We start from the raw sequence: 26,279 nt of genomic DNA on the forward strand, positions 1-26,279 counted from the left end.
CAAAGTAGGGGGAGTCCTACCCTGGTCTGTTCTTATCCACACATTGTGCACATCTACACAGCTCAGGGAAGAGGTATCTTTTATGCAGTAAGCAAGAGGCTTTATCCACTATACTATATACTCTACTATACCGGTATACATAACATTCCCTTTTAAAGATCAGGCAGTGTAGTCCCTAATACTTGCACAAATTACCCCCTTTACATCTGTTACAGGGAAAGAATGGGTGACATTGGCCTGATCCAAAATAACTGTCCTTTATACTTCCTGACAGCATTATAAAGACCACTGTAGACTAATACAATATTTCTTATACTTGAGTTGTCATGTGTTAACAGTAAAGTTAAACCGGTAACAACAGGTAAATATTTGCAGAATAACAAATGTTCTCCACAGTCAGGTTGGAAAATGGAATTTCAGGTGACTATCTGCAATGTAATTTACATTACAATGGGATTCGTTAGAGCCTGAAGTATTACTGTAAATGTCAGATCAATTTGTTAAGATAAGGTGCTTAAAATAAAGGCTTACTCCTTCACATCATCAATTCTATCAATTCTTTGCTTCACAATAACTAGGGAAAGCTGAATGTTAAATTATCTGCAAGTAAAAGCAACATTTTTACCACTATGTCTTGGAATCTTAACTCAGTCACATGCTGTTGATGAAAATGTGCTAGAAAAAGCAGTGACATTAAGTGCACAAATAAACATGAGATGAAATAATGGCTAAGACTATTCTATTGAGAATGATATACAAGTTGTTACTTGAGTATTACAAGTAATGGTTAACTAGTCTTCACTTCTGAAAAAAGTTCCTAGACCTCCTCCGTATGACCTATTCTCCACTGAACTCTTGCAGTGCAGGCACGCATTTGATAATGCATTTATTTCTTTGGTAAAATGATGGAATATGCAGCATCTTGGCTCTCAAGCAGCAGAAGATATAGTTTTTTAAAAAACAACTTGCATGTAATAGAAATAGTAATAACATTTTCCTATAATGACATGTTTTTAATTATAAGCAGCAGTGAATGGTTGAGCTCAAGTTCTCATCACCTTAACATTATCTAGGCATACTTTGTTTTCCCCAGCTTTAAAGTCTTAGGGAAAATTGAAGACACTAGGAAACAGCACTGGGCTATTCAAGCCAGTTTGGCAGAGCTCCTAGTAATTGAAAATCAGATCAGAAACTGTATCACAGAATCGTCTAGGTTGGAAAAGACCTTGAAGATCATCCAGTCCAACCATTAACCTAACACTGACCGTTCCCAACTACACCATATCACTAAGCTCTATGTCAACTCTACTCTTAAACACCTCCAGGGATGGGGACTCCACCACCTCTCTGGGCAGCCCATTCCAACGCCTAACAACCCGTTCTGGAACGAAATGCTTCCTAATATACAGTCTAAACCTTCCCTGGCACAACTTGAGGCCATTACCTCTTCTCCTATCGTTTATTACTTGGTTCAAGAGACTCATCCCCAGCTCTCTGCAACCTCCTTTCAGGTAGTTGTAGAGGGCGATGAGGTCTCCCCTCAGCCTCCTCTTCTCCAGACCTGACATGTGCTCCAGACCCTTCACCAGCTTCGTTGCCCTTCTCTGGACACACTCGAGTAATGAGGGGCCCAAAACTGAACACAGGAATCAAGGTGCGGCCTCACCAGTGCCGAGTACAGGGGTAAGATCACTTCCCTGTCCCTGCTGGCCACGCTATTTCTGATGCAAGCCAGGATGCCATTGGCCTACTATAAAAGTAGATGGAATTCTCAATTAGAAAAGTAACTTAATAGGTCTATTCTGTCTCTTGCTATGATTATAACATGATTTATTTAAAAAGCTCTGTCAAGAAAACTGGGTAGAGGAAAAAAATCAGAAAGGTTTAACAAACCCTTGCAATATTTCCATGAATGCCGAAAATAATTAAATACATTTGCTATCTTAAGACAGAGGCTCCTTGCACATCATGAACTAGAACTAGTTGTGGAAATTACTTATTTGGATCAATGTGATGCTAGCTCCTAAAGTCAGAAATCTGTTAGAACAGAATGCTGGAAGAAATAGAAGCTGTGACACTGGTTGTTTTTAGCTGACCTTTTACTTTAGTGCTAGCCTCTCTTAAAATCCATTCAGAGTTTACAACAAATAGTTTTCAAGTCATTTCAGACCCAGATGGGAATGTACCTTTTAACATTTTCACCGCTACAGTGGTATAACCAGCCCTTCCCTTGAGTCGGAACGCTGTTGCCTTGACGACCTTTCCAAATTCTCCTTCTCCCAGAGTCTTGCCCAGAACTAGGTTCTTCCGAGGGAATTCCCACTTTGGATCTTCCTGCAGGAGAGAAAAGGAACTCTGTGAGCTGAAGCAAGAAAAGGAGTGGCTAGCTACACCAGAAGCATTAATATTCAATAGGAGACCATTCTTCAGGAATAGCTACACTTTAGTGTACAACGTTTGGTTGCTCTCTCTATCAAGGTCAGTGTATTCCTATAAAAGCTTCTAAATCTCTAGGTATTTTGCAAGTGTTTTTTCCGTTACCTTGAAAACACCTCCAAAACAGGCTGTACATGTAGTCTGTGGATAATGGATCATATTTACAGGTCTGGGAAATTGGGTACAAATGAAAAATGAAGTGATACAGGATAAATACTTGCTTTCAGAGTAACTATGAATATGTGACCTTGGACTTCACAGAGAAGTAAATCAGTTTTACTCACGGAATAAGGCTTTTCCTTAAGAATTCATCAGAGACAACAATCCTCCTCTTATGAAATTAGTGTTATTGGGCCCTAAGATTGCCAAATGATGACAGATGTACAAACCAGACAAGAAATTAAAGCGAACAGAACACAAGGTCTGTGAAGACCTCAATATATAACAGTCAAATAGACTTGATATTGCCACATATGTCAGATAAAGTCACAGTGTTTCTCTACCATGTTGGTCCATGAAAATGCACCAGCTGGCAGGCATCCTGGGTAGTATGTGATTCAACACAGAAGAAACTAGGTTAAAGGTATGATAGTATGACTAGGCAAAAATCCTTAAAATGTGGGTAAAAGTCCCAATCCACCTGACACCTACAGTCTGTATTATCAGGAACAGATCTCAGCAGTTTTGTCTTAAACTTACCCTTGTCGCAGTACTATGGCTCATAACAGAGACTACAAACCTACTGATTATTAGTATTTAACTGGACAATGTTAAAGTAAAACCACACTACTGTCAAATGAAGAGTTACATTTAGAAAAAAAATCAGCTCAAATTAGACCTAAGATGTTACAGTATATTAAAATATAACAAAAGTGGAAGAATATACTGGCCTTATAGAGTAATTATATGCTTTTTCCAATTCCCCATTAAGTATCTTCAGTTCTTGCCTGTACATATGATTTCTGATTTAGTTATTTGAGTTGGGTATTTCTATGAATAGATCACATTTCTGTAACATTTTCTGTATGCATAAACAACATTCTTTAGGAACAAGACAGACATCAAAAAAGAGCACGCAAAATGACATCAGGCTTACTGGTATTTTAAAGGTGTCTACAGACACCTGGTTCTCCATGGAATCTAAAGAAGGCCGGCGGACGTTAGTAGAAGAATAACTGATAGGGTAGGACTGGGCTGGGCGCCGGAATGTCATTTCTGCAGAGGCAATTGGTGGCTTTGGAGAATTCTTGTGATAACGATGGATGAAATAGGAAGAAAGCAGCACGGAGATGATGAAGGACAGCAGCACTGCCCCTGCTATCACAGTCTTGCACACGTCATCACATAGTTGCTCTGTGGACCGAGAAGAGCTTCTTAGAACTTTGCTTGTCCCCTACTTCTGATTTGGCAGTGCATATAATGCACACAGGTGTGACAGAAACAGAACTCAGAATCATTTAAAAACCTAGAGGAAAACTTAACAGCTAATTCTCAATGAAATTTGAGAACTTGCAAATATGCCCGCTGCACCTACCCATTATTTTTTTTTTATTTTGGACATCAGCAGGTAATTGTTTGTCTAACTGCCTGTGTAAATGTAAAGATGGCTCACTTGACCCCATGTTCCTTATCTTTACAGACATAGGCTACTCCTGACACTCTTTTTTAAGACCCAGTTTACCATATATTGATCTTCTGATACCACTTACCTGTCTGAAGACTTATGACTGGATTTTGCTTGTGGACAACTGTTTATGTTAGAGCCATTCAACCCATCAAATAAAATCGTCTTCAAATGTGAATTTAATTCATTATGTCAATTGTTAGGTATCAAACAATGTTTCTCTTTATCTTTTTAGATTATAGGGACACTTAGAATATTTCTGCTTTGTATTTAACAAAATAATTATTTCTGAAAACATTGCCTAATGCTACCACTACTTCTAAAGTAATACGGATTTTTTTTTGTCCACATTTACTATTTCTCCTTTTGCAGAAGCCCTTTTAGTGTCTTACTTTGGAAACTAAGTTTCTTTAAATAATAAAAACAATTTAAAAGAACATTATTTAATCTCCATCAATCCGTTTCAAACTGCATAGAGCTTTTCTGTTGAAGCAAAGGTCAATTAAAAAAGTAATCCACTCCTCCTAACACAATGAGTGCTGGCTATCTCTGACGTTTCAAAGCCAAGATTTTCAGAAATTATTAGAAAGCTGGAATTACTTGAAAGTAATAGAAGTCATTATTCTAATTCTCCTAGATGGTTTTGCAAATACCAGGTGAGTCTCACAGAAATGCAAATGCTGCTGGCAATCAAAGGATGACCTGTTTGTCATGTAGTAAAGGATAAAAAAGAATCTTTAGCCATGGCTAGAAACAAGCTCCTCTGGAAATTTTGAGGTGCCAGTTCATAATCAATTTTATATTAGCAGTCTGTCCAAAGAGCTTATTAACATGCCCACAAGTTTAGATCATTGTATATATATATACAAATGGTAGATACAAACAGAGGAAAGGATTAATATGAGAACAGAAGATAATGTTTAGACTCACCCTTGATATCATCTTTCTCACAATAACAGTTCTGTCTTGGGAAGCAGTAACAAATACCATGTCCCGACTTAATTCCAAGATTTCCAATGCCTTTCCCATGACCACCAATAATGTTTCCACCTAATCAAATACAGACAGAAGCTAAGATTCTCATATGTAGTTAAAAAAAATAAGGCTCAAAGTTTTCCATGAGTTTATCCTAGTATGCATCTCAAATTTGACCGAGCAGCACAGTGCAAAGATAATGAAAGTGATTTCTGAGAATTAGGGGAGACTCTAAATTCTGAAATGTCTGAGATCCTGAAATGACGGGACCTTGGACTGCTTGAACATTAGCCCTGATTAGCAGTTATTCCTATCATGGAATAGACTGGATTAAAATTTATCTGTAATAAAAATGTAATAGATCTCTTTGAATTGCATAGCTGGGATACTTTCCTAATTTCATGTACCCCTTAAAATCTTATATAGAATCCCATTATTTAATGCCAAACATCTATATCAAACGATGATCTCTTGGCTGTCCTGACTCAGTTTCCTCATAAAGCGTTACAGTTCTGTATCAGTGAGGTCACCTCACATTTTAAAATTCTTCATAAAACATCTTCTCTAGTCCACTTATTTTAGTTTCTCTCCACCATTGTCTTAGGTATTTTTTTACTCATGAGTTGATGTACAGTCCAGTGGTACAGACCAGCAGTCTACAGACTTGAGTTCCATTCCTGGCTCTGAATTTCCTCTAACCTTGGAAAAGTCAAGGTCTACTGTTCTAGATATTATTTGTTCCATTGTCAAATGGAGATAACAGTACTTAATCACATCTGTAAAAGGCCACAGGATAGTCTAGTGAAAGCACTAAGAGTAAGTGCCAAATGTAACTGATAAAAAAATGAATCTTTCGTTATCTAAAAATGCATTGTTTATCATTAGGAAAAAAGTGCAGAAACTGATAGAGAGCTACTCTTGATTTCAAGCAATAGTTCTTCACGTAGAGTAATTGCAACTACCAAGTAAATAACTTTTTTCTGCATATATTATGAAAATGACCATTAGTTGTGACATTTTTCATTTATAAACTGCCTTTAATCACAAACAGCATTGTATAGACAGAAACCAGTCAAGTTCTGCAAGTTTAGCTGCCTTTCAGAAAAATCAGCTAAACCATAAAGAGATTCAAAAGATGAATAAGTTTTTTTCAGTATAGTCTTCTTTTTATTTCAACTCATTTTCCTCCATCCCATCTAAGTTGACAGTAGAGTGAATGTTTCTTTTCCATTTCTTTGGATGTGTAACATGAACTGAGGAAGAGGATATTTTTTGGCAACGCAAAGGCAAACATCCTTTTTTATAAGGAGTGAAATGGGGACCTGAGTATTTAAGCAAAATAGAATTTGACCATCTTTCTAGAGAAGCCACACTTACTAAATTGTATGCAGCTCAGCTGGTTCATTTTGGAAGAGGCAGTGCTGAGTTACTGCTCTCTGAGCTGATGCTTCTTGTTTGAAGAAGCATCAGTGTTACCAAAAATTCTTGATTATCCTCCCACCAGCCAAGTTTTTGAATTGTGAAGAGGTGATGAAGTAAAGTTTCCATTAGTCTCAGAAAAATCATATGTATTTACCTATATCTCTCTATGTTTGAGGACCTGGAAGAAGGGGGAAGCAGGGGATGAGCAGGTCCTATCTAAACTGTTCTCAAGCAAGGCATTTGAAGACAAAGGGTTTTTACACAGCAAGGAAAGAAGGAGTATATTGTCACTGCAGGTGTACACTGGAAACATGGAGCTTTCTATATGCATTCCAGAGACCCAAAAAATGTATTTTTCACCAATGCATTGCTGGTAGGGGAATCCTAAGAGTTATTAATATTGTTTTGAATTGTGTGGTGTTTCACATGCTCCTGTTTTAAATCATCAGGCGTTTCCGTTGCCCTGTGATGGGAAAGAGCTTTCTCTGCTTCAAGGTCATTTGGAAAAAGGAAAAACTGTGGCCCTATCCCACACCATGGAGAAAACTCCAGAAATTCATAAAGTAAAAACACTGGTTCTTGGACAAAACCAAAGACTACCACTGAAAACAAAGACATCCAAAGCAGGGGAGAAGCCTAGGCACTAATGTTTTTTTTCATTATCAAAGACAAGTTCAGAGGAACTTACAAAGATCAGTCATTCACTGATCTACTGAACATTTATGTTTAGACATATTCACACACTGCAACCAGCCTTGAAGTAGTTACTACAAGAAATTCTCTTGCTTAGAATGCAATTAGGTTGCCCCTATTTGACAGGCACAGTCACAGCAGCAGTTGTTTCAGCTGAGTACCCCAGAATGTAATATTCGTAGTGTTAGTGTGAGAAAGCAGTTTTGGGACTCAAGTACATAACCATTATAAGGAATTAGAAAAATAAGTATTTTAGCAACTGTCTGTACTTAAAGAATATCCTTGATCTTAATGCATCTGGAGCTTTCTATTTATTGCTTGCCATTCCCAAAGAAATGTCCCCTGCCAGGAGGAGCTGATATAACGGTACTCCTGCACTTCTGAGCTCTCAACACACACTCATTTCTTTGTCTGTAAATATACTGCTTTTGAGCACCAGCGCAGGTTCTGAATTGCATCAAATCATGTATAAAATTATGCAACTCAGGCATTAAAAAGGCATACATAACATCTTGAAAGCTTGTCTTACTTGCCTGCTTCTATTATCTAATAAGACAGTATTTCTTTCAGGCTTCTGTCGAGCAAAACATCTGATGCTGCATATGTTGCACATTACATGTTTTAGCATTGCAGCCTCTGGCACAAATATTTCCACTTTTAGAATGACAACTGATTGTGGTTACTTCCAATAAAGAATTCTTTTCAGATGATTAGAGAAGTTACTTGCATTCACTTCAAGCACTTCTGCCACTTTAAGGATTGTTTTTATGCAGTCTAGTGAAATAATTATCTTTACAATAGAAGTCATTTACAATACACAATCTCATTCTTGCATGTATGAAACACAAAGATGCCTCATTCATGTAAGAAAATGCTAGTTCCTCTAAGACTCCATTTTAAAATATAAACTTGGAGTATACAATGTCCGAGCCAGAAGAATACTATTCAAGAAACATCTATGTCTTTATTCCTGAATTAGATATTGATAGATAAAAAGTTCCACTTCAAAATTACCATCTTATAGAAGACTGAAATTGCTCAAGTGCAATACACTGTTTTCCTTGTATCTTCAGGGTGATTTGTGAACTTGCAGGTATAAGCAGATATATGAGTGGAATGTAGAAAGATGTGTTTAAGAGAAACCAAATACATTTCAGTTCTTCCTTCATAAATGCTGTTCATATGAATCTCTGTCTTTATCCTCAAATAGCTAGGACATTGGATCGTTTTGATGGTCCCCTGTCAAATAAGGCCAGGCGCATTTCCCCAAATAATCTTCTATAAACATGTTTATTTTAAATTTAAATTTGTTTTTTTCTTATTTAAATTGGAGTTCAAATAGGCATGGTTTCTATCATAGTGTGTTGAAGTTTAGAATTCGGGCATTAACTTGCCTAAAAACTGTACCTATTTCAGCAAATAGTGAAAACCACTATCTGCAATTTAACAGGGGGAGCAGAATGAGAATTACTGAGAAAACCTTATCTTTCTATCATAAGCTTGTCTTAAGGCTTAAGAAAGAACTCTTGTATGATTCAAATGTGGGTATGACAATGCAGAGATGCTAAGTATGTTCAGCTTGTAAAGGTATCTGGGATCAAGAAAGTGGAACTTTCCGTACTTGTGCAGTCTTGGGGGCACACAGCTGGATCTTTGCTCTCAATCACATCACAGATGCCATCCGGACAAGTCTTGATACTTGGGGTGCATGTGGAATAGTTTGTGGTGATCCCTGCAAACAAAGAAACAGACAGCTGCACCAATACCATGAGACTCTGAAGGAAAGCTTATTGCATCTTCTCAGTGCATGCTGACACACCAAAGCACAGGTTACTTCGCTTCTTAAAATAAACATCTATGAATATAAATATCATCTGTTAAAGTAACAGGCAAGACAACAAACAGCTAAAAGCAACTCGAAGAAATACATTTTTCACCATGTTTTCTGCTTTTGACAGCCTTTGTGCACGTCATTTGCAGTTACAATTACTTGAAAAAGGGCTAGTAGACCATTTTGAGACTGAAGAGTGGCTTTCACAACTAAGGATGTCCTCACACAATTTCACACATACTTGAACATGAAAATTACAAGTAGTCGAAGAGAATTTGTGATACTCATGCAGTTTGAAGGTATAAAGCATCGGCACAGCAGCATTGTTCTGGGAGGGTCACCCATCAGATCTGGGCTACAGACCACAGAAAACAGAGACAACAGAGACATTGCTGCTGTGCTTACTGTCTGCCGGGGCTTACCTGCTCAGAGGCTCATTGGTACGTTCAGACTCAATTCATGGTCGCAGAGATTATCTTGCAAGCCATAAGTCACCTGTTCCAGTTACACTGCTGCAAACCCAGTTCACTACCTGGTGTTTTACATATCGTGTTCAACATCACCAGGGACAAGATCAAGAATGCCCATTCCAGGTTAACCTCATTTTCCTTCCTAGTGCATGTTTCATTTGAGTATTATGATTACTTTTTTTAGCCCCAACTTTTGTGTAGTTTACTATACCATGTTGTCCAGCCAGAATAAATCAGTTTATATCTATGGAAGTCAAATGCACAATTACAACTGAACAGAAGCTTGATTTCACACAACAGAAATGTACCTTTTCCACTCCCCTGTCTCCACTGGCATCTTCCTGTTAGCACTCCCAGGCCACCACACTCTTCACATTCAGCATGGTGCTTACTCACAGCACAAGAGTCAGGGCAGTCCTCTTCTTTTTTTAAAACTGTTGGGAAAAGTGTTTGCTGTCAGTTCAGGACAAGGGAGATGAATACACAAGCAAGTCAGCTCAAATCAGAAAAAAAAAGTCGATAGGAAAGAAAGAAAGATGAAGAAAGAAGTGAAAGACTGAACACTGGCTGACCCAGCTACCAGTAAACTTAGATAACAATTATATTCCAGGTGTTTACCTTCTGTGAAATAAAAGGTAAACAGCAAGATCATGATGGCATGGTTATCTTTGCTTGATAGCACACTGTCAATGCCTATAACTGTAGAAATGTGCTCACATACTGATAATAGAAAAACGGAGATCATAAATACTTATAGCTTCATACAAAACTTTTAATTAAGGGAAAACACTTAGTACTTGGGCTAATGCAGTAGTAGCCCAAAGAGCACCAGCTAGAAATGTGTGATTTCAGACAGCACAAGGCTCTTACAAAAAAGAAAAGTTCACTGCAGGCTTTTGTTTCTTCTTCCTCAACCCATTCAACTCTTGGCATAGGAGTTCTGATATGATAGAAGGGAACAGAGGCAATTATCAGGAAGAGTTGTAAGGTTTTGCATAAAGTGTGATATGGTTTGGAGAGAAATTATTATGTTTCCAGTGTAATCCTCCTCTGCTGTGGCTGTTATAGAAGAACATTCTGCCCTTATGAACTTTTCAGTGAAATGAAGTCAGTGAAATTGCTACGTGAATGTTAAGCAAAAATTTTTAAAAAAAATGAAAAGTTGGGGAGAGAAGTGGGGAGAAAGATGATTGAATAAATACACTTAAGCCAGAGTGTGTGGTTTCACACACTTTTTTTCTTCTTCTGTAGGAATATGTGAAATACAAAATAAAGGTCACACAGACACACAAAACAGATTCTTCTAAATAAAATGTCATAATGAACATTAGGAATTGCATAGGATACACCACCTTTCTGTGTGTTAGTTCTTCAAACAAATATCTGCTACAGGCAGGTCTGAATTAGAAATCAAAATGCAAACTTTGCGATCTGTATCTTGTAGCTCAGACTCATTTTCATTCTTAATGTCATCAGTTTATAAATCACCCTACTAAGGCATCACCTAATACCAGTAACACTTGTAAATAAGTAAATAGTTCTAATTGACTCAGGCACTTACAAGTTCCTTCCAATACAATAGTGAGGAAGGTTTTAGTATGTTTCCTGCTCTGCTTGTCTGTAGCTTGAATAGTGTATTGTATTTCCTTGCATTCGGGTCTGTGCAGCACAGAGGAATCATTCACATAAAGGCTTCCATATTTGTCTTCTCGACCTTGAAGTATGCTGACAGGATAGCAGCTTCCGTTGGGGGACAGTAACTTGTAGGTGATGTTCACACCACGGAATTTCATACAGTTTTCAATGCAGATTTTTCCTATCTAGGCTCAAACATCAACAAAGAAATCACAGACAACAGAAACAAAACTATACATCAAAAATATTCTGTGCTTCCCAAAAATATGTGAAAGAAAATTGAGCATATTACACCTTGCAGAGTTCAGCATTTATCTTGTGTTTACAGATTTGATATTTTACTACCAATGCAGTACTGTCTTCAGGGCAGCAGTGGAAATGCAAAAAGCCTTGACTCAGAGATTCAGCGATATTTAGTGCCTACTGCTGATGGTCAGCAGTGTTCAGTGAAGACCCTGTGATTTGGGAAACTCTGAGTTCAGTCCCTGCTCTGCCCCAGATGATCAGTGAGAAAGACTTTGGTCTTGCTTGAGAAAGCAAAGAGCTCAGCGTGAACAAAGCTCAGCCTCTTTTCAAAAAAGACAGAAATTGCTAATACATAATTTTCATAATATTATAGTCAAAAAGTTTCTGGCCAGCAGAGTTCTCTGAAAGCCTTAAAAGGAATAAGAACCTCATTGTTTCCCATATGCAATTTTTAAAAACGTTCTCATCTAAAAATGAAAATATGTTGGTTTGCCATATTTTAACTTCTGCCTGCCAGAACATCTATGCTAGAGCACTCTTCAGTCTGAAATAATTTATCTAAAAAGCACAGGAATGTAAAGCCCCGTCTCCTGTCCAGCTCCTATAGGAACTGATCCAATGCTCACTTTGGTTTTTCCATTTACAAGAGTGGGATTCGGATCAGGCCCAGAGGCATTGGCTTTCCTTGCAGGGAAAACCACAATGTGAAGGGTGGGGTGTTATTGAAGGGAACTTAGTGATGGATTCTTTTCAAATACTGCAGTTAAGATGTGTTTTCATCAGGTAACACCACTGCTGGTAAAAGCATATCTGTGTATCTTGGTTTAAGCATTCCTATTAAAGAATGTTAAAAAAAAAAAAAAAAGTTTTTTTGTACTAGAACCTCTTCCTATGAACTTGGACTATTTAAAGTCAGAGAAGAGCTTTTGCAGTCCTAGAAGCAGACTTTGTCATAGGATAGTCCCACTTCATCTAATTTATTCCCATTTACATCACTGACTGGTCATTTAGCACCATTTTTGTTGGGTTTTTATGGTGGCAGTATAAAGTACAAAGACTATTAAAGCAATCAGAAGCTAGGCCATTTCCTCCACTCCATATCCTCTCCACAGCATGCTGGGACTGGCAAGAAGAAAAATAAGTAAAGACAAGACTTCAACTGTTCATAAACTCTGTCTAGACACAAGGTCTAGACAGGTCCTTTCCAGAACCACGTCATCTTAGCTTTGGTGCTGCATTGTAACTGTCAGTGTTTTGCAACTGCTTAGATGCTGTTTCTTTGGGGCAGTGGGAGAACATAACGATGTTCCATGGCATTAACCTTTATAGAGACTAAACTGTCCTTTCTGCCTGGTTTCTCATAACTGCTTCTTCCAGGCACTTTTTTGATCAACTGAAATTTCCTGCAAAGGGGATGGAGTAGACCCCATAAATTCAGGGTCCCTGAAGAAAAGATTATCCTCAGAATAGAGCATGGGCCACTTTGGTTTTCTCTGTATAATCTGAGGAGAAGCTAAAAATGACCCCCCTCAAGAAATTTCTACAAGAAAGATAGTCTTCCTCTTTTTGCCCGATTCCACTCGGGAAAGCTCAAGCTTGCCACTTTGCTATGCACTGCAGGTTCTGGAGTCAGCACAGCTCCCAGATGCAGCATAGCACAGCCCCAGGGGAAGGAGGTAGAAGCAGCCAGTTCCTCTTTCTCATGAGGAGGTGAAAAATAGCCTGGTAATCAGGATTAACACCAACATACAGAGGAGGAACCTACAAAGGTGCATTTTGCAAGACTCTCAATAGTTAACACAGAAATACCATTATCAGAAATAGGAACAGAAAAATCCATCTTTTGAGCTCCAGAGTTTAATAAAGTCTGGATAATGATAATGTTCCTCTTCACTGAATTCTAGGGACATTTGGACATATAACCTCGCTAAAAATCTCAGCCAATGTTATTCATCATTTGCCTCAGTAAATATCAATAGAGCTTTAAGTCCTTTGATAAGTTAAATGCCACTGGGCAAGCCTGTACCATCAGGCCATGCTTCTGTTATTCAATTCATTTAGCTGTTCAAATAGACAAATGGCATCAGCCCAGCAGTTAATCATTTCTTCACGCTCTTGTGTTTTCCTTAGGGCAACAGACAGTTCAGCCTTCATATTGATTTGGCCCAGTACTTTTCCTCGGTGCTCTGGCACATCACAGCTAATTATGCAGACGACTTTAATAATGTGAAGTGCTGGGGACTAAGCTGCTTACATTGACTTGTGCTCCAAGCCGAGCACACTGTAAATTCAAACCCAGTCTTGGAAGTAAGTGGATGTCACTTTAACTGATTGAGAATATCATTTCCAAAGCCAGGATGAGTTTTGCACTTTGCTGGTTGAGAATCAGAACAAAATCTCTTTGTGAATTTGTGTTTAGGCAGCACAAAGAAACATCTCCTCCCACCGACTTGGAGTTGTTCTTGACAGGAACAGTTTTCCCTGCTACTACTGCCACCCAGTGAAACGGCACAGTTAGTGGGAAGCACCATTGTTTCCAGACACCCTAAAATTCCCTTTCAGATGTTTGACTGTCCTAACAACATGTAAAACCAGCAGCTTTAAAAGTTAACTGGTGGGTTGCTTTTTTTAATTTTGCATTCTGGAACTAGAAAACTATATACTTCCAAGACCTGTTCTGTACTTTGAAGAGCTATCAAGCCACAGTGCATTTCATCAGATTGGAGAGAAGAACATGCAATCTGAATTCTTCCTTAGAATTCTTCTAATGAGTTGGTTTTCTCTGCAATTGGGATGATCATATTTTACTCTCAGTCCTCCTCTCTGCTACAAATACAGTGGCAGTTTTATAGCTTTATTTAGTTATGAGGTATATTTTCCAGCAGCTCTCCCAAAATGGCTCATCACTGATGTTTTTAATATTCACTTTCATAACATAAATTATATTGAACTGGTTCCTTATTAATGTACATGTTCCATAGGAATTACATTGTAATTTTCACCTGATTAATGTCAACCTGTTAGAAGCTGTTTCTGGAAGCCATTATTAATGGCAATAGTGGTGATTAAGCTAAAATGAGGGTTAAATTAGGAAACACATTAATTACTAAGTAGCCATTATCTAGAGAAAAGCCATTAACATACTGGAATATGCAGAGCTGGGACTCCAATAGCTGGGACAAATTTATTTTTTTGCCCTTGATATTTTTCCAGTTATTTATGCCTAAGCCACTCATGGTTGCAAGTCCTCCTGTCTATAATACATGTTATTTCTCTCTATTAATACTTCCATGTGTGGCCCCTCCTCTGTTTTTATGTGATGGGAGAGCTAGTGTCCAGTCTACCTGCTACCCACTGCATCCAGCAACAATCATATTGATACCACATTTTTCATTGATTCTACTTAAAAGAGCTAAACCCAAAGCTTTAAAGCATCTCACCCCAGTGATCTATCTACTAAGCTCTGTCTCTAACAGAGAGTGAAAGTATAATTAACACAGTTCTTACTTGTGCAAAGCGTTCAGCATTTCTGTTCACTGGGAACTGGTAAGTCATGTTTGGAAACTGAATGCTGACAGGGAGGATGGAGACATTGAAATGAAGCATCACTGATCTTTCTGGGCCATGAAATTCTGTGTCATTCACCAAGACATCCAACTGGAAGGAACGATGCTCTGTGACTGAAATACTTTTATTCAGTACCAGTTCTGCAAAGGAAGAGATTAGTCTATTACCAAAAAACAATATCTGCAAATGTATATTTTGATACTGCAATCTCAACAAAATTATACATATCAAAATTATACATATCAAAGTCATTCCAAACTGGAAACAGAAGGTGAGTTAAGTATGAAAATATGCTCCTAATGGAGTTCTGCTCTGTGCCATTCAAAGTGTTTGGAGAGGTCCTCTTCCCTTCTACCTACCATGCAGAGAACCCTACAATCAGAACCTCTTGGTTATCATTATACACAACATCATCCATACGCTCCCTTATCCCAGAGATGCACAAACTCCATTTTTTCAGTAAATGTTTAAAACTCAGCATTTGCTTAACTTGAAATTTCTCAGCTTTCTTTGGCTCAGTATTTACAAAATGCTTGGAAAAGTTCGAGAGCTTATTGGTCAATTACTAACAAGCAACTTCTCCTTTATTTGAACAAAGAGACCTTACTGTACTCATGTCGAGTTCCCCTCACTTGGCTGCCATTTGGGCTGAAGTGGATTTCATCAAAGATGTGCTCTACCCGAAATGTTTCACTTATCCAGGGATCATCAGTAACGATGGTTCCTGTGTATTTCTTTCTGCTGCTTTCAAGGGGATAAATAGGTGTGGTGTCTGCATCATACACAGTTAGCGTTGCAAGAACAGTTCCCTAGAAGGAAACAATAAATGACATTGCTGAATGACCTGAAGCTTTCTTCCTCCAATACAGGTTTGGGAGATTGAAATATTGGTCAAATAAAACCTTACAACTTTCATTCAAACTCACTTTCATTCAAATTCACTTTAAGCTTCAGGTTACCACTATTTCACACCTATTTGGATCTGAGTTAGAAGCTCAGAAGAAGATAGCAGTGAAAACGGACTTGTCATATAATCATTGGAGTCTATGTCTAAACACAATGCTAAACTTTTGAAATAGAAAATGAGTGTACATGCACAGCTTTTGATTTTTTTCATTTTTAAAAAACAATGTTATTCTACAATGCTACCAAAAAAAGCATGTAAGTAATAGGTGCACTCAAAAGACATGAAATACATTCAGACAGGGCAAACTCATTACGCAAATGACCAAAGTGGCCTGGGTTGTCTGTCTTCTGCTTAGTTTACTAGATTGCTGTTCTCTACCTGGACACTGAAGCCACAAGGTCTTTAAGATTTTTATTAGCATTTCTGTTTTTTCAAGTTCATTTAGTTACTAGAAAAGATTGAAAGTTTCCAAATATAATGCCTTTTTTTTTCCACTGCAAAATGCCAGTGAAAGTTACTATGTTCTGAGCATGTAGGCATGTAATTTCAAAGAGAATATTTTACTTTAAAACAGTTTTATGAGACGTTCACTTTCTATCATCCAGAGCTAAATGAAACTCCCAAATCTCAAAATTTTCAAAAGTAAAAAGGAATTACTTTATGCCCAAGCAAATGGGATGTGTTCATAGGAGTCTTGTCAACACTTGTTCTCGTCAGCAGGTGGCAGCAAACTCCCAAAATAATTATTTTCCCTTTCAGACAAATATGAGCAAAATGTACTTTGAAGGGGAATTTGACTACAAAAAAAATGTTGTTGTTAGGAAACAGAAGTCCTCTCACGAAAAATGCATCATTTTTAGGCCCCAGAAGTGCTTTGTCTATACCACTGATTTATAAAGGGCTGTTGCTCTGGTGGAAGAGCCAGAGGCCACCTGTATGCTTCTCCACTGAAGCAACTGGTGCACATGGGCAGGGGGCACACACTAAGACACCCAGGGGTTCAGACCTCTTGAAAGATCACTTTGGCGTGGTAAGTCAAAGTGGAAGGGCACCGTTAAAGCAAGATCCTGGAGCTCTCCCTTAACAGCCTGACACTGAAACTTTTAACACCTTTGCAGATGCAGTGTTTGTCTGCAGAAAGCAACTGCTTCTTAAAACTTTCTGTTACTGGTAGAGCATCTTAATAAATGTTCTGAATGTAGTTCTGGTATCTTATATAGATTTGCATATATGGGAAGGATACACACATACACTTGTTCTAACAACACTCAGTTTTAGTCACCTGGGGGGAAGCAAGCCTGTAACAAATACAGAACAGAGCTCAGTATGGGGAGATACAGCAATCCTGACAACAGCCTCGTTGACCTCAGGAACTGCTCACATTTCTTTACACTGTTAAATTTCTCACCCAAACTTTTTTTTTTAGGGTCTGAATAAGATATAACTTGAATAGGAATCCTACAAACTCAGCATTTTACAATCGCGGGTTTGCAGAGTATGGTGTGGTGACGTGCTCTTTGCTGAGATCCATTACCCAGAGCATGGTGGTTCCCAGCAATTAGGTCTCCCACTGCTGCACTCCTACTTCAGAGACTAGATAAAGGAGAACATTACCTCTTTCCTGTTGAACTCCACGACAGCATCTGCTGTATCAGTGCCATTGGGAAGGAAGGGAGGAGAGTCATCTTCATCTAACACATTCACCAGGAAGGGCACCTCAACTTGCATTTCCCTGAAGCCCTCTCTCATGGTACATTTAGCAATCAGCTCATATCTCTCCCTCTCTTCTCGATCTAGGCGCTGTGTGACACTCACACCAGTGGTGTTCTCATTGTATCGAAAGGGCATACCTTCAGCTGAAAAACAGTATAAATAGGGACAATCACTTCCCATTATAGGGCTCTGATAGTTTTCTTCTTTATTACTCTCTTGCAATCCAGTAAATCCATTTGGACATCACGACTGCATGATAAAAGGCACTCTCAGAAGTGAAACAGAAGGAAGTTGTGGGGTTATGTTAGAGCAGGTGAAAAACATGGAATAGATAGGAAGATCCTATGGTCTAGAAACAGCACAATTTAAAGCTCAGGATATTCCCAGTCTGCTCTTAGCAGGTGCAAACTTCTAAAAGCAATCTTTTCTTTAGGGAAGGGGATAGTACTTCTCATCCCTCTGTATATCTCAAAGGCAAAAATCTTCAGTCTCAGTTCACATTTGCAACAGAATTTCCTTTATAGAATCAATCTAGAGGATCTACTACTACAGAGATCTTAACAGTGCTGCTGTTTACATCTATTACTGGTACGTGAGTGGCTCAGTTCCAGTTTTACCTGCCAGCAGTTTGTAGGAAATGCTGAGATTCTGACACAGATGATGAACTGAGGGTAACTGGAGCTGATGAAATGTGCCAGGTGGTTTATTCTCCTTGATGTGAAAGGAGAGATCCATTTCTGTGAAGCAAAGCTGCCTTGCTGTCAGGGAACTGCAAGCTGGTGCAGTAGCATTGATCAAAGAGAGGAAAACCGTGGTGCGCATAGCAGAGTCGCATTCCTTCTCTTGGAAAGGGTGGGATGAAAGGAAGACATACAGCATCACCTTTGATAATGGCATCCAGTTTCCTACAGCTTCAGTAAAAAAAAAAAAAAACCAACACCAGAAGAAATATTTTACAGAAGACAAGCCAACATTTCTTTTACTCATTTTGTACTCTAGTCCATTATTCCACAAACAACCATATAAGTCCTATTATGAAATAAAACAACTCTTCAATACATTATCTGCTGGTGGGAAGACCTTAAATCTTAATCACTCCAGTAAGCCAAAAAACTATAGGTGTTAGCACCAACTTTACATTGTAGAACCTCACAGAATGATATCAGCATTCTGTAAGACACTGACGTAAACCAGGTCACTATTAGTAATAAGCTTTTTGATAAGACTGGTTTTTGGGGGGACTAGAACAGAGTGGGGTGGCAGCAGGGAAAAAGAGTGCATGAAATGGCAACAGATATTCAGGACAGACCCATAACTACTATCATTTAAGTCACAGCATTCTGGTAGTTTATACCAGTTGAGGACATGGGTCAAATTGTTTATGTTTAGAGGACAAATTGCTTTATCATTTTGAAATATAAAGACATGGTTAAAAGATAACATAGAAGTTAAAACCAACCTGTGGCATCTATTAATACACCCCTCAAGCCTTAACTGTTTTGATTACCTTGGTTTGACTACAGACAGCATGATAGTATCTCTGTAACAGATCTAATTCACTTGAAAAGATGCTCTAGGTGACTTTTATCCATATGAACAAAACAAGGCTCTCAAGTTCTGTATAACTGTTCTTCCTTTGTTCAGTTACAAATAACTGATATTCATGAACCTAAGTACTAAAAATGCAGTGAAAAAGTGGTGAGATATCAAGCACTCAGCACTACAAAATAAAGCAGTGTCTGAAGTTGAACATTTCAACATCAAGGCACCTAAGTCAAAGGGCAGTGTTGATATATGGCTCTTACAAACTCAAGACTGTTACTACAGACTCTCTCCAACAGCAGAATTTCTGCAACTGATCACAGCAGTATGCCATTAACTCCTCACCCATTTCCTCCTCCACCATCTAATGATAACTAATTTCCTCATAGATCAAAATCACCAAAACCAATTTACTGCTAGACCATAAAAGGGGAAAAAACTGAGGTAATTCATTTCTGTAGTTCAACAGTAAGCTTCTCTAACAAAGTCAAATCTCAAGAGAGGAAGAGGAGTACACTTAACCATTCCTTCCAAGAGCTGTTGGTGTCACATGCAAATGTACTTTATGTATCCATATAACCAGAGTTCGAGGACCTTTTATATAAGAGTTTGAACTAATCTAACTGCATTGGTATGGGCACTAAGCGCCCAGCATTAACACAGTGGATGCTTAATTTGCATCAGTAGATGAACAAACTGGAAATCTCAATGTAAAGCTGTGACTTATACAGCTGTGAAATGCAGAAAAGAATATTTCAAGTAGTGCAACTTTCCCACCGTATTGGAGTCCGCAGTGTGAGCAACTAGATCTGTCCCAGGTCAGCATTTGCTTTAGCATATGGTTCCCTGCATTTGCTGTGGGTTTCGTTGGGTCTGGTTCCTCAGTTTAGAAGGACAGATGTGTTTTTTCTAAATTTGATGCTCATATGCTGATGGGTAAATCTCATGATCTGAATGTACTTTGCTTTAACAACAGATATTTCAACAAGAAAAGCTAGTCTTCTCATACTTACACAGCATGTTAAAGTCTTCTCTATCCAGGCTTTTGCTGAGGTAGAGAAGTCCTGTTTTTTCTCTGATTTGAAACCAATGATTTTCATGGGATCTTGCTCGAGAAATTATGAGATTCTGGCACAGATGAAAGTGGGCCACTTCCCCATGTGAATCCCTCAAGGCATGGATGCGCAGGAGCGGTGTACCTGCTGGCTGATCAATGTAGACATTCTCTGAATACTCTTTCCTGGGGAAGTAGAGACCAAAGGCAGCTGCAAAGGAAGGCACACAAAAGGAGAGGTGTTCCCAGTTAAATAATTTTTGCACTGGCATTTTCTTAAGAGATGCATTTCCAAAGAACCAAAGGTTCACTCTCTAAGGATTAAAGAAGCATTAAAAAAGATGTGGAAAAAGGGAGATCCTCATCTGGTGTAAATAAATACAGTTTTACTGCTCGCAAGCCAGGGACATAGCCATCAAAAATTTGGCCTATAGTTTATGTTCAAGTTACAAAATCATCTGCTTTTTGAAAGCAAAAGTCCTTTGCTGTAAACACGACCCAGTTTAAGCAGAACACTTAATGAAGCTCTGCTTGCCAAATTTTACTTAAGTTGGAGCTCTCAGCTGTAATTCCATTATCTCACAGATGACATTCAAAGAAGGAAAAAACCTTTGATGAAATCACACACTTTAAAAGCCTAAACACACTCTCTGTTGAGAGAAAACACAGAAATGTATCAATGGCTAGCACGCTTTTCCTTGGATTACATAAAACCTCTCTGACATAGGAGTCCTTTTGTGGCTCCCTCCCTTTCTAAACAGTCTAGCATGATACTTCTGGTACAGAAAATGGGAGTTGTTTAAATAAAATTGATATGAAAGTCTTATAAGTATTCTGACAGATGGGAAAGCTGAGAACTGACTTGCCTGAAGTGGGGAGGGAAATGTACATTTATTTTTAATACAACAGCTGTGACTGACCCATTGTTTTCTGATTTCCCCCCTGCCTCTGACATTGCAGACATTTACATTCAGTAGAGCTCAACTGCCCCTTGATGCCTGTTTCTTCAACTGATCTCATCTTACCAGGTCACATTGCAATGGCCTCTCTATTCCTTTCAAATGCTTCCCTTCCAATTCTACTGCTTACAAATGTGATCACAGTGGAATGCTTGATAAACAAGGAAGGTACAAAGGGATGCTCACTGCTCTTATGCACACTGAAATACTGGAACTGTCACTCTTGTACTTCACCTGCACTGATCGTCAGTACTTGCTCCCGTACAAAAAAAATATTTGCATATTGCAGAATTTTGCATCATTTAATCTGATTTGATAAGGAGTAAGGCATATAAAAGGCTCACACATCTGCTGAACAAATGAAAATAATAACAATTTCCATATGCTTCTAATACAAGACTATCTTAACTTAAATCAAGCCAGATACAACTGGAAACGATGGTAATACAGAAGTAAAATTAGAGATACAGTGCCAAAACATCTTCAAAATAGCATCAGGCTATAGCACTTATTTATTTTTTATTACTATTGGATCCATACACTATTCTACTGAATGGAGAGGACCGCAAACAAACTGTAAACAAGAGACCTCTAATTTCATTTGGAAATACCACAGAAACCACTTGTACCTTGCAATGATTCATGACATCATCAGTATCCCTGGATGCAATTACATCCAAGAGATTTAGAGAGGCCCATTATTTTTTCTACATATACTTCGCAATATAGGAATCAAGTGGTAAGTGGTAGGTGAATTCACTCCAAAGTAATGAATTCAAAGGGAAGACAACGATAATCTTTTTGAGAGTTTTAGAAAAGCATTAACTCCTGACATCCTCTGTCTGGAAGAAAACTATTACTTCTGATTCTGGTGCTATCACCATCTTTTTTGTAAGTTAGATTACTGAACATTCATAATAAATTTCAAATATTTTTCCAGTCCCTCTGTCTTTTGTGAAGTGCAGGAAATCCTGGTGAATACGCACAGCTTGAAGTCCTAACAAACTGGTTTGTTAACAAGAGGCATAAGGTGATATCCCAGTAGCAAGCCCAGTCCCAGTGCAAACACATATATTTGTGAGGCATTTTCTATAAAATCTCAATTCTAGAATTATGAAAACTTCCTCACAAGAAATTCAGCACTGAAAATTCACTGCTCAGAATCACTGAAAATTCACTGCTCAGAATGATTTTTAACCCACTGATGCATATAAATGAGACCTGTACAAGTTTAGCTACAGGACATCAGAATATTTACTTTATTTCCTTATTTTTAAGACTGGGGTGAACAGTGCTAATGTGAGTGATGCTGTGTGCTCAGCATCACAAACACATCATGTGGTGCAAGAACTGGCACCGTAGCAGACATGAATGACCTCCAGTAAAAGGAGCGTATAAAAAGTATATATAAACAGTATGGATGTGTAAAGTATGAAATTAGAAAATAAAAGTTAAATCCGTGATATTTTGAATTGTAATTATTTATTTCCTTGTCTTAAACAAGTGTATTAATCTTTATATGCTTTGCTCTACAAATCTGGGCCCACACTGCATCCTAGTACGTACACAGTCATGTTTAAGAAAGCACATGAATAATTATGACAGACATTGCCACTTAAACGTCTGAAACTTTGCATGCAACTACACCTCAGCAGAAGTCGTCATCCTGACTGCTCTGCATCTGAAAGAAGTTGTTAGTATTTATGCTGCAGACTCTCTGAAATTCTTCACCATCAGTTCACAGCAGCAGTCTTCTCCATTCTCAGAAAAAAAGGGGAAAAAATCCTGTAATATAAAAATTTGATTTCTCTGTAGATAACAGGAATGCAAAACAATGCTTTGTATTTTGAAAAGAGAGGAAGATTCCTTCATAAAACAAGTTAGAATTTGCACCACTAATTAACCAGAAATGTTTTTCACAAATATAAAAGCCACTTTAAGAAATTAGGAAATTCCTGTAAGAAATTCAAGTAGAAGCATGATTTTTTTCTCCCCAATTCAAATCTAAAAGCTGATGAAACTAAATCCTGGCCATCAAAAATGTTAGTTTTTAGTACGGAACATAATTCTATATTAAGGACAACACTTAAGGATAGTTTTAAGTGACACCAGTGGAGATGACATACTTTCATGTTTTACTTAGCAAACAAGTATTTCAAGTGAAGACACTTTACAACAATGTAGAAACTTAGATGGTAAAATTAAAAAAAATAATTGTTGATTTAGCCATGTATCAAGATTCACCCAATGCTGCTTATCTTGAAATTACTTGGATTTTATAAAGTGGCTCGTGTCCCTCTCTAACTCCATTTCAAACACTGAAGGAGATGAGGGGTATGCAACAGAGTGCACAGGTCACAACCACACTCTGCATATAAATCTTTGGAAACTGATTTGGAAGGAGACCTTTGAAGTAGAAATGTAGCACCCACTTCTCTGAGCTGCATTCATTCCTTTAAGCCCTAGTAAGTTAAAACCAGATTCAATAAACTTGCCATCTGGCAAATATGCTGCAGGAGGAAGAGGTTCTAATCCTGGCCACAGTTCCTTGTGTCCTGAAAAAGAAAATTTAAAAAATCAATTTCCAAGGACTTGTGCAAGTTTCCTCTGGAAACCAGATGGAATTTTTATTGAATCTGCCATTTAAATAAAGAGGAATTGAGATGGTTACACTCAAAAGTGATGGTTAAAGTGCTTTTGCTTAGGAATTAAAAGCAGAGAAACATTTTACATTACAACACTGAAATATATCATGAGAAGCTTGTGCTCTGTAACATACATGAGTAACATGAGAGAAAGAGAATGCGTGACAGAGAGTTATTGAAATATTTTGGAATCTCTGTACTTTTTTTTTAGAGGACGCTTCAGCTCTCCTCTATTCTACAATAAACTCAAAAAACACAGCAACCTCGGGTGGATAAGCAATATTACATGATAATAGCATATCAGTAACATACAGAAAAGAAAAGCGATCATGTTTAAGCGGATGTAATGCTACTGACTAATAGCTCCTACAGGAAATAGATACAGCAGTTTTCCAATTCAGAGAGAGAAAGCAGATAAAATGAGAGTGGAGAAATGAGATTATATATACTTTGAAGCCTTCATGATTGCCTTTTGAAATAAGGCAATTTTTCATGTGGCTTTTTTCAATCATGAATGATTAGGTAAATAATGCCTTTTTTGATACAAATTGATTTTTTTGTACAAAATTTGTTGTAAAAAACTTTACATGGTTTTAGTGCTTTTTATGCTTGTCACTGTAGTCTTGATTAGCATTGGTGGACTACTTATGATAAAAACTGTTAAAACTGTCTATAGCAACATTATACTCTTACCATCAACCATAATGATGAAAAACAATTTAACTTTTTAGTCACAAATGAAGTGGCCTGAAATTTTTTATTAGTACAGAGGAAGACTTCACTGTAAGTCATTCTCCCAAACAATGTTTGTAACCATGGTTCAGGGTACAATTACAGACTTCAGAAAACCTGTTTTGAAGCCAATTATCCCAGTCACAAGATTTGCTCTGGGAAAGGATGCACTTAGATAACTGGAAAACCATCTCAAGTCTGTGTGGATCACTTGCAGAGTCTCAAAGCATGTTGGAGATGATGAGAAGAGAGGGCAACCAGCATAGGGCAGGGCCACTGGTCAGGAGCATCGTGTCACCCTGGCCCACAAGACAAAATAGCCATCCACAACATCCTCTTCTGAAGAAAAATTGATGCAGGCTGTAGCAGCCAGCAAACTGCCAGTCAGTAAAACGCAGTAGCTAGCTTGCTCTTGAACCCAGGATTGAGAACCTAAGAGCTCCCCAGCATTTTGGAGGACAACACAACAATTTATTAAGAATAGAACAGCCCTCGTAATCAAAATCGTTAATCAAGAATTGACATGCATCTCCAAAAAAAGGGGTATGCTTTTTGCCCTATATAGCCCTATCATTGTAACATACAGGATTTAATGATAACAGGTGAACATGGGGATCTGCTGTTAATAAACCTCTATTTGTTGCACAGCATCAGATTTCAACAAGCAATTTTCTGGCAAGGTTAGTTTTGTGTTCCTGAAATAATTATCTTTACTTTTGATGAGTAGCCATTATGTTCCATTACTAGTATTAATATACCCAGTGTTCGATTTATCAGAGAACAAGAGCAGCAATGCACTTGTAATATTTTAAATTAAAGGACTTGCCCACTTAATACCCTCCTAGCTGCTACAGAATTAATAAACAAACTCACCCTCATAAACCAAAAAGTCAGTAATTTAGAAAAAACACCATCACTTAATGGAATGGTAGCATGAAACAGCATAGCTGGAAACAATGCTATGTGGATTGAACTCCCCGCAAGGTACTCAAGACAATATCCACCATTTAACACAAGTTGATCTATCCCATAAGAATAAAAATGTTTTTGCCAGCATTTAGATTAATGTTTCTTCAGTCAGAGATGGTTTAACAGAGAGAACAATCTCCACATTACACAGGGAATCACTCCAACCTTTCCTTGGGTTCAGTAGCAGGATTTTAAATAAAGCACTCCTCACTGCACTATGCATCATTACACTGGGACTCATTTACAAGGTAATCACAGAAGAAGAACTATTTCCAATAGTCCTGGCTGCACATCACCAGAGATAACCACTCAGAGAACTAACATTCACCTGGGCAAAACATAACTATGGTTTAAATAAAGCACCCTGAAAAGCTAATTAAACATCTCTGAAAGGGGCCCGTCAACAAGGAACAGCTCTGAAGCTCAGCTCGTATCTGCAGTTCATGGCAGAGCACAAGCTGACAGTTTCCTTTTTTTAAGTCAAGGTGAGAGTCTGAGTGTCAGAGTCGGCAGGCCGGGGAAGAGCTTGCGCCATGCATCACCACTCACTCCTCACCTCTCTGAGCTCCTTGGCTGGCCACGTAGTCATGGCACAAGACAGTCTGTGCCAGATGGGGACACAGCACTGGGGGTGGAGGGACCCCAGGTCTGCTCTGCTTCCCATTATGTGCCTGCACGGCCAGATGCCAGGGTAGGCCAGCCTCCCTGGCCATCCCAGGTGTACAATCACTGCTCAGGGGAGACTGTCTTGCACAAACACAATTATTAAAAATTTCTGCTGGTTTTATACAGAGAAGCCCAGTCAAATTCTGTCATCAGCTCATTGAGTTTAAGCTGCAGCATTAGTGTCTAGGTGTAA

General features: G+C 38.2%; 1 protein-coding gene across 1 annotated transcript in view; it reads right to left on the minus strand.

Annotated features, from left to right (window-relative positions):
• Positions 1 to 26,279, minus strand: part of RET (ret proto-oncogene) — an 86,382-nt gene that overhangs the window by 21,165 nt on the left and 38,938 nt on the right. Inside the window, exons 2-12 of the mRNA XM_074874507.1 lie at positions 20,075 to 20,326; positions 18,137 to 18,430; positions 17,421 to 17,662; positions 15,507 to 15,708; positions 14,840 to 15,039; positions 11,013 to 11,271; positions 9,760 to 9,885; positions 8,772 to 8,882; positions 4,991 to 5,110; positions 3,533 to 3,789; positions 2,187 to 2,334 (exon numbers count right to left, since the gene is read on the minus strand). Coding sequence (XP_074730608.1) covers positions 2,187 to 2,334; positions 3,533 to 3,789; positions 4,991 to 5,110; positions 8,772 to 8,882; positions 9,760 to 9,885; positions 11,013 to 11,271; positions 14,840 to 15,039; positions 15,507 to 15,708; positions 17,421 to 17,662; positions 18,137 to 18,430; positions 20,075 to 20,326 — 2,211 coding nt within the window. The remainder of the gene's footprint in view (positions 1 to 2,186; positions 2,335 to 3,532; positions 3,790 to 4,990; positions 5,111 to 8,771; positions 8,883 to 9,759; positions 9,886 to 11,012; positions 11,272 to 14,839; positions 15,040 to 15,506; positions 15,709 to 17,420; positions 17,663 to 18,136; positions 18,431 to 20,074; positions 20,327 to 26,279) is intronic.

The sequence above is a fragment of the Strix uralensis genome, chromosome 7 (genome assembly GCF_047716275.1).
Source record: "Strix uralensis isolate ZFMK-TIS-50842 chromosome 7, bStrUra1, whole genome shotgun sequence".
Classification (NCBI taxonomy): domain Eukaryota; kingdom Metazoa; phylum Chordata; class Aves; order Strigiformes; family Strigidae; genus Strix; species Strix uralensis.